The 16824-nt window shown below is 43.7% G+C and overlaps 1 protein-coding gene across 1 annotated transcript in view; it reads right to left on the minus strand.

Annotated features, from left to right (window-relative positions):
• Htr3b (5-hydroxytryptamine receptor 3B) overlaps nt 1-15802 on the minus strand; it is a 28126-nt gene extending 12324 nt beyond the window's left edge. The window contains exons 1-3 of the mRNA XM_048417015.3: nt 15541-15802; nt 10116-10276; nt 182-226 (exon numbers count right to left, since the gene is read on the minus strand). Of these exons, the coding sequence (XP_048272972.3) occupies nt 182-226; nt 10116-10276; nt 15541-15580 (246 nt within the window). The 5' untranslated portion in view covers nt 15581-15802. The remainder of the gene's footprint in view (nt 1-181; nt 227-10115; nt 10277-15540) is intronic.
• Between the last annotated feature and the right edge of the window lie 1022 nt (nt 15803-16824).

Below are 16824 nucleotides of genomic sequence, written 5' to 3' on the forward strand. Positions count from 1 at the left end.
TGTACTCTGTTAGGGGGAAGGAGATCCCTTCTATGGCTAAATCCTTGAATGAATGAAGTCTCTCTGAGCAAAGGGACTATACCCCTAGAGGCAGTACCTCCTCCTTAGAATAACCACATTTTGCGGTAGATCCTGATCAGGAACCCAGAATGCAGAAGGGGAAGGAGAATGAACGGATTACCTCTTGGTACCACACGCTTGTCTTTAATTTTTGATTCTGTACGTCCTGCAGAGCAAAAAAGAAAAAAAAATCCACACAGAATCTGAGCACATGAACAAGCAAAGTGCAGGAGCATCCCCACGAAATCTCAGCACATCAATTATCAGAGGCAAGCACAAACATCTGACAATTTAAGAGGGAGGAAAATCAAACCCAACCAACCAATGCTGATTTTAAAAACATTACCTAGCCTCCTTGACACCCGAGCATCCTCAGTTCCCGCTTATGTTGCACACCTGTGGCTTTGCATGTTGTGCTATTATCCAGGACAAAATAGCACTCTAACCGCACTTAACATTTTGAGTGATTTTCTAATCTCTTCTCCTGCTTTAATTAGTTACTCTGCCATTAATCAAACTTTAAAAAAAATGATATGTAAGTCTTAGCCAATACTGAGCTGAAAAGATGAGACCAAGCTTCTACTTCTAATCAAGATATTATTCATAATCTTTCAATGAAAGCTATCTGCACTGACACATGCAGACATCTCTGCTAAGTTACTTTGTGCTTAAATGTGTCTGCTTATGAAACAGACTGATGAGCTCAGTACAGGTGAGGTACACTTTCTTGACAACAGATGTAGTTTTCCCATGTCTGTAATAACTTGGTGATTTTTTTTTAATTAAAGTATTTAATGTGGGTGAGACATGCCTTCATGTATATCTGTGCACCATGTTCAGGCCTGGTGCCAATGAAAGCCAGAAATGGACATTGGACTTCTTGAAACTGGAGCTAGATGTGACTGTGAGCTACCTGTGGGTTCTGGGACTCAAAGCCAGATCTGTTGGAAGGGCAGCCAGTGCTCTTAACCACCTTTTCAGCCCCTTGGTGGTATTTTGTTAGAGATCTCCCCCCACAAACAGCAGGAGCAGTAACAACAGCAGCAACAAAACCCTCTTTAGCAGCATTTTCCACATCTAATCTAGTAAAGGACAATCCAAAAATAAGATGTTCTTGGAGATTAAAAGAGAAGGGTTATTTCACACACATCGTATCTAGTAACTATTAACTATAAAAATGGATCACAAGTCTGAATGTTTGAGCTAAGACTACAAAACTCAGACTCTTGGGACTTTGAATTAGGTGATTCTTAGATATGAGGGCAAAAGCAACAAAGGAAAAAAGTGGGATTTTTATCAAAATTAGAAAGCTTTTGTGTGGCGTAGAGAAATGGCTGCTCTTGCAGGGGACCTGAGTTTGGTTCCCATACTCACATCTGGCAGCTCACAATGGCCTGTGACTACAGTTTCTAGGACTCTAATGGCCTCTTCTGGTCTGCATCAACACCTGCACACATAAAAACATGCAGGCACACCCACACACATATAAAAATAAATACAAATATTCTAGTATTGGAGAGACAGCTTAACAGTTAAGAGAGCTTGTTGCTCTTCCAGAGGAACCGGTTCCAGGATCTAACACCCCCTTCTGCATACCAGAGGACCAGAAAACCTACAGCAGATGGGTAACTTGCTAAGTAAAGTGTCAGAGTTGAACCACAAGCTCACTAAAACCTTGTTAGAGTAGAGATTGGTGATCCACTCCTGTGGTCCCATCACTTGAGCGGCAGAGGCATGAGGAGGACCCAATATTCAAAGTCATTCTCAGCTATACAAGTAGCTTACGGCTTGCCTGAACTATGTGAGACCCAGCCTTTAAAGGCTAATCAAGGAACTGAAGAGATAGCATAGTGATTGAGAGTGCTCTTGCAGGAGACCTGAGTTCAGTTCCTTCTGCCCGTCTCCCAAGTGCTGGGACTACAGGCATGCACCATGCCCAGTTTATGCCAGGATGAGGGAAAGAACCCAGGGCTTCTTGCACACCAAGCAAGCACTGCCCAGCTGAGCTACTTCCCAAGCCCAAAGGAAACCCAATAAACTTTTCGGATTAAAGTTTCCCCATTTTTACAGTCAAGAAAGTGAGAGGTTATTGAATATACATTTCTAGGTACAGCAGGAAAGAAGAAAGAGCAAGAAGACAAGGAGCCCTGTTTCCAGGCTCAACAAAGGCTGCTTTGAACTCATGGGAACTACAGATTTTTATGGACTTTAAATAGATACTTGAGAGAGGCAGGTTTTAAAGTGGTATGCAAAGTGAAAAGATTGAATTCACAAATATTTCCCCAAGGAACAGCTTGTAGAAGGACCAGTGGGGACCCCCAGCCAAGATTGGCTCAGCGGGGGTTCTGGAAGTTTTTATTTTTTTTTTAAGTCTTCTATTGAGAGCCCAAGATTAGAGGATACCACTCACTTCACTTCCTTGGGAAATGTATGAGCCGAGTAATTCTGGAATGGATCATGCCATACTCACCCAAGTAATGCCAGGCTTAGTTACACTCAGTGAGGATTCCCTACAAACACATATTTGTAAAACTCCAAAACGCAGTTTATATTAATGGAAAGAGTCGTTAACTATGCTCACAGGATTAAGTCTGTGTGTCTGTGCACAGGCACACTCGCACCGTTGTGTGAGTGTGGAAGTCAGAGGACAGCCTCAGGACTGGGTTCGCTCCTTTCTCTGTGTAGGCTCTGAGGATGGAGCTCTGACCCTCAGAGCTTGGGGCAAGCAAGCTCCTTTACCTGCTGAGGATCTCACAGGAATATCATCTTGTTTCAATAACCCCATTGTCCTTACTGATTTTTCTGTGACTGTCCCAGCACCCTATAAATGCCTCCCATTGATCTGGATAGCTGGGAAGAGGACCTCCCTGTTCCCATGGCTCCTTTCCGCTGTCCTTTGGTCCAGCTGACTGTGATGGCCAGCCATATTGATATTGTCTCTCATTTTCCTCTGCTTGCCTACTGCTTTGTTGTTTTACACCTAGAAATGATATTTACACTCTTTTTGTTCTAGAATCTTATGGGGGTGACTGGGAAGATTCATCATTCAGTCCTAAAGAATGCAATGTCAAAAAGTAGTTTGAGGCTAAAACTAACAATTTTTTTTTTTGTCAAAGAAACAAGTTTCCCAATGCCAGCTGGTGAGTGTAATTGGTTCTCTGGTGGCATTATTCACAGCTCTTCCCTCTGCGTGCCTCTTTTTTCTTTCGATACCTTCCATCTTGCTTGTTAAAAGCAAAGGATATTTCCGAGAATTGGAATTCATTAGTCTTCCTAACAGAGGGAGTCTATTTAGATCTAAATTGGTGGTTAGCAAATATACAGATAATTCCCTCACATTCTTATTTATCTTTCCTAGTTCCGGAGACTATGGAAACAGATGCCTGAACGTCTGGCTGGGAGGCTCCAGTCAATGGACTGGAATACAAAGGTATCCGGAATTCGGAATTGACAAAACTCAATAGAAACAAATTGGAACTCTTCACTGTTGAGTAGATTATCTCTATAATCAGATTTCCCCAAGGAACTCGTAATACTCAGAAATTCGAAGACAAGACTGTAGGCTTTTCCATAAACAAAACAGGAGGCAAAACATGTGATGGGAGGCGAGGTGCTGCGATGAGAGCCAGGCTGCGATGAGAGCCAGGCTGCGATGAGAGCCGTGCTTCATCCAGCAGAGTTGCTAGCAGTACAGCTGCTGGCAGAGGCATCCGACAAGTTCGCTATTCACAGCGGGAGCATCTTCCTCCGGACAGAATCTGTGAGCGATTTTATCAGAACCCTCAGAACTGTTCCTAGGGCTGCAACTACCTTTGTCTGGCTCATCTACATACAACAGTGACATTTGAAAAGTGTCTCCGGGGTAACCTAGTCATCAGTAGAGATAAACTTAGATCGGTGTTTTTTGTTTTTTTGTTTTTTTTAAGTCACTAGATATTTTACAGTATTGATCTAGCATCTTGGAAGTAAAATAAATCACAATGCATGTGTTGGGAAATAAGAACACAAGCAACAAAGACTTTCTATCAAGAAACTTGTAACAGCTTAGCGGATGTGTAGCTGTAGAGATCCACGCTATAGCCCCAGAACTCAAAGGGTTGGGTGGTGGAGCAGCTGCTCGGTTCAGGAGAGCGCTTGCTTGCCTGGTCATCATACAGTTTTTGCCAAATTGACACAAACCTGGATACGAGAAGCAGGTATCTCACCGGAGGAAATGCCTCCATCAGATTGGTCTGGGGGTACATCTGGGGGCATGTTTTCTTAATTGCTAACTGATGAAAGAGAGTCCAGCCCACTTTGGGTGATACCATCATCCCTGAACAGGTGGGCCTGGGCTATAAAACAGCTAGGCTTAGAGGAGCATGTCTTTAATTTCAGGACTGGGAGGCAGAACTTGCTCTACATAGTGAGTTCCAGGACAGCTAGAACTGTGAAGAGAGACCTTGTCTCAAAAAAAGAAAGAAAAAAGAAGAAGAAAGGAAAAGAAAGAGAAAAGAAAGGGAAAGAAAAGAAAAGAAAAGAAAAACTGATCAAGCCAGGAGGAGCAATGCAGTAAGCTTTAATTCCTGCCTCCAGTTTCCTTCCTTGGCTTCCCTTCTTGTTGGGCTGTAACCTGTAAGTCAAACAAACCCTTTCTTCCCCAGTTTGTCTTTGATCAATATTTTATCACAGCTACAAAAAGGACAGTTGTGAACATAAAGACCTGAGTCCAATCCTCCAGAACCTATGATGTTAAAAAAATGTAAAGTTCTAGAAGCAGTGGCTCACCCTTAAAATTCAAGAGCTTTGGAGGCAGAAACAGGTGGAATCCTGGGGCTTAGCTGTGAACCAGTCTAGTCTACTTGAGGAATTCCAGATCAGTGAGAGACTCTGTGTTAAAAAGAGGACAAGCCAGGCGGTGGTTGTACACACCTTTGATCCTAGCACCCAGGAAGGCAGAAGCAGGAAGATCTCTATGAGTTCAAGAGTTCCAAGACAGCCAGAGAGAGATACACAGATAAACCTTGTCTCGAAAACCAACAAAAAAAAAAAAAAGAAGAAAAGAAAGAAAAAAGAAAAAGAGAAAGAAAAGAAAGGAAAGAAAAAAGAAAATTGGTAAAGTGTACGGAATGATAACTGATATCATCTGAGGAATGACAGCTGAGGGCCTGTGAGATGGCTCAGCAACTTATGATGCCTGCCACACAGCTGGGACCCACATAACAGAAGGAGAGATTGGACTCACACACACACACACACACACACACACACACACACTAAATAAAAATATAATTTTTTTTCAAAGAAATGGTAGTGAGGTTGCTCCTGGGCTTCCACAAGTATCTGCAGCACCCATACACAACTTTGCATACATGAATATGCTTGAACACACATACACATGCAAAAGAAAATTGACTCAAAAAAAAAAAAAGAAAAGAAAGAATTGACTGAACCGAATTTTGAGTTATGTGTAACCTCGTCCAGTAACAAAAGAATATATGTTACACCATGGGGTAGGGGAGCCGTGTTTTCAGTGTTTTTCTTGTCTACAATAATAATGGGATTTTGCTTTCTTTTATCAAGGCAGGAAGAGCTAGACTGTAAAAGTTCAGTTTGACATCCTTGTTCCAAGGGAAAATATTAACGTAAAGACATTATTTCTTCTCTATATTTATCTCCAAATAAGCCACTGAAGGCAAAGCTGAGCAGTTCTACTTTATCTTAATAAAAATAAAATCAAAAGAAAAAAGTTGGGCTGAAGAGAAGGTTCATCTGTTAAGAACACTTGACTGTTCTTCCAGAAGACCCAGGTTCAATTCCAAGCACCCATATGGTGGCTCACAACCATCTGTAACCTCTGTACCAGGGAATCTGATGCCCATTCTGGCCTCTGCATGCATCAGGCACACATGTGCTGTACAGATAGACATGTAGGCAAAATACCCATATAATAAAGTTTCTTTAAAAAAAGAAAGGAAGGAAGGAAGGAAGGAAGGAAGGAAGGAAGGAAGGAAGGAAGGAAGGAAGGAAGGAAGGAAGGAAGGAGCTAAGGAAGCAGCTGAGAGCCATCCTAACCTCTTCTTAGGGCTCGTTACCCTCCTGCCCTGAGGTTTCTCGTGACATAGCTCCTGTTGTGTGTCATTTAGTTATTTGTTGGTTTGCTAGTATTTATTGAGATAGACTTTCTTGCAGTCTTTCAGGTTTGGCTTCATACAGCAATCCTCCTGCTTCAGTCTCCCGAGTGCTGGGATCCCAGGTGTACACCACCCTGACACTCATACTGTATGTCTATTCGGATCATGCTTAACATTGGATTCTAGGAAGCAGGATGTCCATGATCATCCACTGATAACTACGGGGTGAGGAACTGTATCTCTTCTAGCTATGGGGCATGTTAGCCGCAAGAAATTAAGTCTCCAAAATTCTAGCTCAATATCCAATTAAAAAGAGACTTTAAAAAAAGGAGACCTTAAAGGGGTTATCTATTAGGAGTGGGTGACATTAGGCCTTTCGGGTGGAGATTCTCTTGACATTAAATTAAACAACCCCATCTAAGATCATAGACTGGTCTTTTCACTAGCTTATGGGAAAGTCAAAATGAGAAAAGAGAAAGTTAGGGGCTAGAGCGATGGCCCGGTTTGGGGGAGGGGGGGTTAGAGCAGGTGCTGTTCTTCCAGAGGACTTGGGGTTGATTTCCCCACACCCACATAATGACTCATAAGTGTTTATAACACCAGTTCCAGGGGATCAGATGGCCTCTTCTGGCCTCCACAGATCCAGACATGCAGGTAGTGCACAGACATACACAAAGACAAATCACTCATACACATATAATAAAAATAAAAAAATCTTTCTTGGGCTGGAGAGATGGCTCAGTGGTTAAGAGCACTGACTGCTCTGCCAGAGGTCCTGAGTTCAATTCCCAGCAACCACATGGTGACTCACAGCCATCTATAACGAGATCTGGTGTCCTCTTCTGGCATGCGGTCATACATGGAAGGAATGCTGTCGACATAATAAATAAATAAAAAAAAATCTTTCTTAAAAAGGAAAAGTGAAATTTGTTGTTGAAAGGAGGGATGTGGGAAGTATAATTGGTTGATTGATTAATTGATAGAATCTTGTGTATCTTAGGCTGGCACTATCTTGCCATATAGATAAGATTGGCCCTGAACTTCTGATACTCTTGTTTATGGCTTCAGAGTGTTGGGGTTACAACATACACTACCATGCTTATAATCCTAGCACCTGGGATGCTGATGCAGGAGGATTGCCATCAGTTCCAGGCTAGTCTGAGGTATGTAAAGAACTCCATACAGTCCTGGGTTTCACAGCAAGATAATGTTCTTAAGAAACAAGCACACATAAAAATAGGAGATTCTGTGATTTACTACAGAAAACTGGATGGGGATACAATTAGAGTATTGTGTCATGGTACATGTCTGTAATCCCAGTATTTGGAAGATAGAGCAGAAGAATCATGAACTAAAGGACATCCTCAGCTACATAGTGAATTCAAAACCAGCCTGAGTTACATGAGATCCAACCGCAAATAACTAAAACAAAATATTAAAAATGTTTAAAAATATTTTTAACATTTATTAAAAATGTATAAGATACCTGAGACAGGGAAGGATAGAAGGGACAGACAAACAAAACCAGAATTCTAGAAACAAGCAGCAGCATAGTGTTGGCAAATGCACAAGATAACATCGATTAAAATGGGTTTTCAGATCAGTTATAGACACAAGGGCAATGACCTAGAACACTACAGAGTAGCAGCAGGGAGGGGACTATCACTACACACAGCAGATGAGCCAGAGAAGTGACATAAGGGGGCAGCTCATCTGTGGCTGCCACGCCCACTGTCGCTTTGTAGTGGACTAAACAGTTATGTTTGGGAGTGGGGAGGGAGACCTAGCTTTTTTTTAAAAAAAAAAAAGTGAAATGCAGGTTTATGGCTGTAATCTCAATACTTGGGAGGCTGAGGCAGGAGGATTTGCTAAGAACCAGAGCCCACCTTGGGCTACATATTGAGACCCTGTCTCTAAAACAAACACAAACAAACAAAAAAACCAAATCAAACAAACAAACAAAAAGGATCAAAGGCCAAAGGTCAAGTATATGTGGTTCCATGTTTGTGATTTTCTTGAAGTATAAAGGTTGAGAGTAGAGTTGAGGATACAGCTCAGTTACAGAAGAGTAAAAGTGAGGATCAGACTTGGAATCCTAGAACCCACCTAAAGTCAGACACATTAGCAAGAATTGCAATTTCAGTTTTCCTATTGTGGATGGAGCCAGAGGGAGGAGAATCCCCAGAAAGAAGCCCAAAGGCCAGACTGGCATATGCAGAAGTAAACAACAGAGAGACCCATGTCTCAAACATGGTAGAGAAGGTAAGGACCAGTACGCAAGGTTGTTTTCTGACAGCTATATATGTGTTGTGGCATGCATGTCTTCACACACACACACACACACACACACACACACACACACACATACACACGTCTGTAGACAGCTCAGCATAGCCCTGGTATGCACAGGGGCAGCTTTGTTATGGTGGTGGCTGCGCTAAGAGGACAGCTACGGTTCAGATATCAAGTGTCCTCCGAAGACAGCGTGTGCTGGCTACTTTTATGCCAACTGGGCACATGCTAGAGTCAACTGGGAAGAAGGAATCTTAACTGAGACTATGTCTCCATAGGACTGGTCTGTAGGCAAATTTGTAGGGTATTTTTTTCTTTGATTGATGTGAGGGGGCTCAGCCCAATGTGGGTGGTGCCAACCCTAGACAGGTGGCCCTGGGTATAAGAGCAGGCTGAGGGAGTTGTGAGGAGTAACCAGTAAGCTGCATTCCTTCATGACTTCCGAGTGAGCTCCTACCTCCGGGTTCCTGCCATACTTGAGTTCCTGCCCTGACTTCCTTCAGGTTGTGACCTGGCAGTTGGAAGATGAAATAAACCCTTTCCTCTCAAGCTGCTTTTGGTTGGAGTGTTTGTATCACAGCAACAGTAGCCCCATCTAGGATAGAGTGTTGAAGGCTGGCTAGACAAAGCGGTGCTATTGAAAGGTCATGAAACCCTTAAGAGCCTCTTAAGAGGTCTCTTCCTCACTGGAATCTGCCATTGAAGGGGACTTGGACCCCTCCTCCTCTTCTTCACATAAGGTGAGTGCCTTTGCTCTGAGGCATGTTCCTGAGGTAAGTGATGCTGAAGGCCCCAAAGAAATGAAACCCACTAATCAAGGAATGGAACCTCCAAAAACCTGAGCTGAAACAAGGTTTTATTTTTGTTTGTTTGTTAAAGATTTATTTATTTATTATGTATACAGTGTTCTGCCTGCATGTATCACTGCAGGCCAGAAGAGGACACCAGATCTCATTATAGATGGTTGTGAGCCACCATGTGGTTGCTGGGGATTCAACTCAGGACCTCTGGAAGAGGTGCCAATACTCTTAAGGCTCCGAGTCATCTCGCCAGCCCCCATTTTTGTTTTTATTGTTTGTTTGGTTTGTTGCTGTTGTTTTTGATAGGGTCTCAAATGAGTCCTCCCATCTTCAGACAGCAGTCTAGAAAAAGCCCTTTACACATTCGCGATAATCAGGGCAGAGATTTTTCTTCTTTCCTCTTTCAAATTTCAGACAGTAAGTAGTGGATCTAACGAGAAAACCCTCTCTCACCAGTCCAGTGCTCAGCCATTCAACTGCAACTCCAGACCTGGCTGTCTTCTATAATGTGCCATTGTCACTAATAATGGAAAAGATAAGTAAATCAATTCCATCTCAAAAAAAAAAATGCAGACTCTTTTTAGTACCAGCAGTTCAGCCAAAGTCTCAGGACTAGAACTCTGTCCAGGCTTCTGCATAAAGCGCGGAGGACAAGAGGCTGGCTTGTCCTCTTGTTTATACCTGTGGTCCCAGTGCTCAGGAAGCAAGGCAGAAGGATCAGAAGCACAATGCCATCCTTAGCGAGTTTGGGGCCAATCTGGGCTACATGAGACCTGTCTCAATCAATCAGTCACTCAATCAGTCAGCCTACCAGAACAGCAAGAACGAGCAAGGGCAGACTAGTCCTTACCACATCCAATACAGCATGGACACATAGGTCCAGGTAGACAGTGGTGGCCTCAGCCCAGTTGCGAACTGGTCTGACATCCTTGTGATACTGCCGTAAGAGCTGTCTGGTGAGACGATGCAGAGAGGGGGTCCTGGGATGAGGAGCTGCGGTGCCTAGGACACCTAGAAAAGAAAGATGTCACCATGAAGATGAAGACGATGAGCCTCTTTAGGGAGTGGTAGACAGACCGTTTGGGACATGGTGGCTCTCTGTGTCAACTGACTCTAGGCTGTCCAAATTCACAGGCAGTTGGTGGGCTTTCTAGTACACACTGACTTAAAGTAAATGACAGCCCAAGTTCCCTGTGAGGGCTAATCTTGGCTGTTGGTGTGAATTCAAAGGAAGACTTGCCTCCGGCAGGCTGACTTGTAAGCGTGTCTGTGGGAGACTGTCTTGACTATTAATTGATACAGGAGGGTGCAGCCCATTGTGGGCACTCTCATCTGTGGGCAGGGCGTCTAGGCCATTTTGGAATGGCAAGTGATCCAGAGCCTGGGAGCAAGCCCAGTAAGCGGTGTTGTCCCACCCCCATGGTATCTGCTTCAGTTCCTGCCTTGAGGACTTTTCTTGTTAGTGGGCTGTAACCTGCAAGATGAACAAGCTGCTTCCGGTTATGGCGTCTATGACACAACAGGAAAAAAAAACTAGAATATGCCCTCAAAAGAGACTGAATTGTAGAGATACATAAAGCGACTTCATCTTCAGGAATGCAAACGGTACCTAGAGTTCCACTTCACAGTGCTTGTGCCGAGACAGGATTCTGTCTCTGCTCCAGTTATGTACTCTGCTGGTATGATGAAAATATTCACCTACACCCTTAGCCCAAAGTTAACCCCCGTGTTGGTTTGTGTTTGTGAGTGTGGGACGGTGCATGTACCACATGGAGGACATTGGGGGTCCCAATCCATCACTCTTTGATTTACTCCCCCAAGATAAGATCTCTCACTGAGCATGGATCTGGACTAGCAACCAGCAAGCCCCTGTGACACTCATGTCTTTGTTTCCTACAGTGCTGAAGTTATAGGTCATACAGAGCCATGCCCAGCTTTTTCCATGAACACTGGGGATTCAAAGTCAGGTCCTCAGGCTTTGAAATAAAACTACTCTTACTCACTGAGCTGCCTCCCCAGGCCTGTATTTTATTTTTCCTTTCTTTCTTTTGATTTCCCATGTGTAATGGATAATCCATTGATCCCAAAGATCTGCGTGGATTTCCACATAATGAAATCAATGAGAGTTCAATTCATGCTCTTTTGTTTCCATTGAAAAATCTATTTTCTCACACCATCTGTCCTTGACTAAAATGTACTTGTCAGAAAAATGAGATCTTTGCTTTGGGAAAATTCTCCCTGGCTTCAGGAAACAATCATTTCCTCTGATCTAGGAATCTTGATTTGTTAGGAGTCGCGATTGGTGTCGAGGCAGGAGAAAGCAAGCAAGAGAAACAAACACCGGGAAGTGACAGATTTGTGGGGGCTCTCTCTGAATTGCAAAAAGATATTTTGTTCACGAGCTTTGCCAATCCTTGGGGAATCTGAAGCTTCGACAAGTCATTGGGCTAAAGCAAACTGCACACCTCCCCTCCCGACACTGCACAGGATGAAAGCCGTCTGGGATGTCCTGAGTGTGGATTGACCCTATTTTGATGAATTTCTGAAGGTCTGGGGAATCCAGTAGAAAAGTAAATGAGATCACTTCTCCCTGTGCAACAATCCTGTTTGGACCTGTTTCTTTATGAATCAAGTCATGTTACCTGCCGCCACAAGCAGCAATTTCTATGATTTATCAATGTCAGAGAGGTGGAAACCTAAACGGCCCATGACAACGCTGGAGTTGTCATCCCAGGCTGGTAGCGGGCAGAGAAACATATGCTTTCGTTACCATCAGAACTGGAAACTTAATGAGCATTTTAACTCCCTGACTGTTCACCCATGAAGAAGCTTAGGGTGGGATCAGCTATTTGGGCATGCAGGACGAAGGTGGGTGGCTTTCACGGGACATCATTTTTAAGGTTTTTGTGAATTGTTATTGTCAAAACATGAGGTGTGACTCTCTATCTGAGAACATTGCTCACTGTTGTACCCCAGGGAGGGAAAGTAGGGAGTATCAAACCAGGTAGTCCCATGATTCCCCCCACCCTGCCCACTACAAACTTTGCTTTGGGCAGCAGCTTTTTTTTTTTTTTGCCTCTCTTGGGAATCCCTAATTCAAGTCACAGTTGGAGAAATTCAACCCAGGAAATAGAGGTGGCTAAATTATAATGCTGAGAGGTGAAAGTACATTCCCTGTACCCTCCGCTCAAAGGGACTCAAATCTCTCTCTCCATCTATCTCACTCCTATCTTATCTAAAAAATAGTCCATAGGTCTCCTGGAGAAGAAAGACCCATGTTTTCTAGAAGGTGTCAAAAGCCTAGGTACAAAGAAATAGTTTTGCAGGCTAGGACTCGGAACAAAGAGAAAGATAAAAAGCTCACATAAATGCAAAGAGAACCGAGTTCTGGCATAAGCTGAGAGGAAATAATAAATTGCATTTCTACTATGAATGCAAATTTGCCCAAGGAGAAAGATCAATTACAGGAGAGAGATTAAGGATTTAAGTGACCATTAATTAGCAGCAAATGATGCCCCCTTGAAAGCTAATGTGACATTCACACCGCACTAAACGACTCAAAGTTCAAGGCTGTTTCCATAGACACTGATGCAAGCTATCGTCGGGCTCAGGAGAGATTCCTGGCCAACCCTGTCTCCTCAGGTCCAGATAACCAGCTTCCCTTAAGTCACTTGTATTGTTTCTGGAGAATAGGATCTATTAGGGACCGAGATATGAAGTATTTGGGGGGTGAACAGATTTTAAAAGACAGTACGAATACAAAGGCAGGCGTGGTGGTACATGTCTGGAATCCCAGCCCTCAGAAGTTGAGGTGGGGAATCACAAATCTGAAGATAGCCTGGACTACATACTGAGTTACAAGCTAGCCTGGACTAAAGATGACAGCAACAACAACAACAACAACAAAAAGCATTCTTTCTTTTTCACTTGTTGTTTTGTTTGGGTTTGGTGTGTGTGTGTGTGTGTGTGTGTGTGTGTGTATGTGTGTGTGTGTGTGTGTGTGTGAGAGAGAGAGAGAGAGAGAGAAAGAGAGAGAGAGAGAGAGAGAGAGAGAGAGAAGGCACAATTATTACAGATTCAGTGAAAGTACAGATGCCCAGGGCCATAGCTTCCAAATTAAGGGCTGGCGCTGAAGCACAGCTGGTCTGCATTCAGAGAACAACCTCGTAGGCATGACACTAAAGTGACCTGGCTGTCTAAAAATATTAGGACCAGCACTGACTACGCCATTGGAAAGAAAGTCGATACACCCTGCACAGTGTTTATTACTGAGCAGAAGCAGCCAGCGGTCTTTCCGGAGTCCGTGCTTCTGGGTTGATAATATCTTACATTTGTGTTACACATTACACTTCCACAGTCTGATCTTCGTGAACATTCCAAATAAAAACCAACTTAAGGGTATGAGGGTGAGGATCCATAAATAGAGTGCTTGCCTAGCACACATGGAGGCCTGGGTCCTCCCTCGACATCACACACACAGGGCAAGATGGTGCACAGCTGTAACCTAGAATTTGAGAGGTGGATGCAGGAGGATCAGAATTCAGCGTTCAGGTGTACAGTAAGTTCGAGGCTAACCCAGTCTACATAAGGCCCTGAAAAACTGGCTAAAGAACGAATTAACTTATGTGGGTCAATGAATAGTGAGGCTGGAGCTGTACAAGCCTCATCCCTAGCACACTCTCAGTGCAAAGGAAAAAAATCAGTTCTGCTGTTTACAAGCCAACTCCGCATTCCCTTAGTACAATGTCAGATTCCTTTGCCACAGATGTCCTCAGTGTGATTTATGAGGAGGCCTCAGTCATTAGACCCTGCTAAAACATTGTTCCTGTCCCGCTGAGCACAGAACATCAGTGGGAAAACTGGTAAGAAGGATTTCCTGAGGCTTCTGGATGTCGGTTCTATTTTATCTTATTTTCATGTTGATAGTTATTTTCTGCAAAGAAATCCATTTGGCATTAATGAAATTTCCTCTATTTTACTCTTATAATTAAGATAGGCTTTTATCCTTGAAGTTAAATGTCCAGGATATCTGTGTTATTTTCTTCTCTACCAAACAGGGGGGAAAAAAACCCAAACATTTCCAGTGATTTCTTCCTTTCTCTGTAAATTCCCAGCTTTCTAGCTACCAAATGTCTTTATTTCCTCTCCAGAACTGACTTGCACAACTACTTGCAGTTCTACTTTAAACTTTGAGTATTCAGACCCGAGTTCCAGGAGCTCCCTCAAAGAGGAAGGGCCTGAGGGGGATGGTGGAAGAAGTAGCGTGTTAGAGATCACCGACACTTGGAGTGTAGGAGAAGACACTCTAACAGATTATTCCCCATGCTTCTCCACCTTCCTAACACTGCGACCCTGTAATACAGTTCCTCACATCGTGGTGACCCCCAACCATAAAGTTATTTTTCCACAAAGTTATTCTTGTTGCTACTTCATAAGTGTAATTTTGCTACTGTTATGAACTGTAATGTAAATATCTGTGCTTTCTGGTGGTCTTAGGCAGCCCCTGTGAAAGGGTGGTTTGGCCCCGCAAAGGGGTCACGACTCATGTGTTGAGAACCCCTGGATTAGAGAAGGGGATGCAAGAAGAAGAGAATGATGCATACCCAGGTGTGGGTATGGCTTGCCCATAGGTTCTTGATTTATACTCTCTTTTTAAAAAATCAATTGCATCCTAAAACAGTTCAATTCAGTATAGTGGATGTTACCATGGAAATATCATTCCATACATTAAAACACATACAATCTCTAAAGTATTTTGAAAGAAATCATACACTCAAAACTTGCATGTTTTTGCAGCTGCTGTTAGCAATATACTAGCCACGTCTATAGTTTCTGTAAAACTGGATTTAAACACTGCAATATCAAAACGGTATGCAGATATCTCAAGTTGAGATATATCCATGGGACTCTTCCCCTGCTCAGCTAAAGGCTTATTTTAATGTCAAGGCTATCTAGGATCCTAAAACCCGCTGTCCGTTCATATCTGAAAGAGACTGCCCCATGCTTAATGTAAATTACCACAGTAAGCCGGATTTCCTCAGACATGAAGATTTGCCCACCAACTGTAATGTTTCAGGATGAATTTTCACCTCTATAAAAAGTCCCAGGGCATGATGCTGTGCAGCAGTGCGTGATGGTGTGTGAGAGGGGACATAGAGACTAGCATTCAACAGAGTATGAATAAAAAGGGATGAATCTGAGGTGTTCCCGCTCCGTGTGGACACCACACTGCGAGAGCTAAGACCGTGCCCAGTCTAATCATGGACAGGACTTACCTACAGCAGCCACCAGGAGGCAGGACCGCAGAAGACTCATCGCACTGACCAGCAGTGCTGGGGCAGGGACCAGAGGAGTGACCACAGGGTGTGCAGGGTGTGCCGTGGCTCAGTTTTGCCTCGCTCAGCACCTCTCCACCCTGCGCTTCTGCTTGCTCACTTGTGGTAACCTTGGTGCTATTTTGTGGGCATGCCACTGGACCGAGGCATACAAGCACCACATGGAGGCTTTGAGATTGATGCCTTCATGAACCCCGCTAGTGTCTCCACTGGGCTCTGCCCTAGGACGATGGCCAACAGTCCATCTCCCTTACAGGAGACGGCTAAGTGAATAATGCAATAGAAGAGGAGCCCCTGAGGAGAGGAAATTCCACGCTAATATGATTTCCTTTACAGCCTTTACCTAAGGCAATGTTCTTGCTGGCATCCAGGACCCTAATTTCATTAATAATTGAGATCCAGATAGCTGTCTTAAATCAGACTTAGGCGGTAACGTCTTCAGGCTTTGGGAACAGTCAACTGGGCTCTTGAGTTACAAGCAGCTAATGGGAACCTGGTATTGTCTAATGAACATCATCTCCAAACAATACAGCAGAGAGAGTGCTTTTTGTCTCTGCTAGGCCCCTTTAATTAAGAGAAACATTGATTTTTGATAAATAGAAATGCTTTTTAAGTTTCCACCAAACATGGTCCAAAAAGTAACTAGGATGCTTCCTGAAGACGAGAGCTATTAATGTTTAACATCATTCAATAAAAGACTTTCTTTAATGTCCCTTTTAAAACTATTTTTGTTTACTTATTTTGTATGTGGGGTTCGGGGTGGGCATGTGCTGCGGGGCACGTGTGGAGGTCAGAGGGAAACTTTTGAGAGTTCATTCTCTCCTTTCACCATGTGGGTCTTAGGGAAAGAACTCGAATAACCAGGCTTGGGAAGCTCCTCCACCATCTTGCTGGCTCCCTGATCAAAGATTTGTCGCTGCGGTTGTTTGATTGATTTCCCCTCTCCTCCTCTCTGGCTGCAGCTTTGGTGAGAGACCCTATCTCAGGGAGTAAGTCATGGCTTGACAGAGCAGGAGTCCCTCTGATGTGAACACACTTGTACACACGAGTGTGCAGACACCATTTCCACACCTGTACACACAAGTGTGCAGACGCCATTTCCACATACTCGAAGAAATAAATGGCATAATGTCCTTGTCGGGCCCAGTGTAGCAGCTCACGGTTAAACCCCCAGCATCTGAGAGGAAACGGGACCAGGAGTTCAAGTCCAGCCTTGGTTACGCA

The sequence above is a fragment of the Myodes glareolus genome, chromosome 4 (genome assembly GCF_982192425.1).
Source record: "Myodes glareolus chromosome 4, mMyoGla1.1, whole genome shotgun sequence".
NCBI lineage: Eukaryota > Metazoa > Chordata > Mammalia > Rodentia > Cricetidae > Myodes > Myodes glareolus.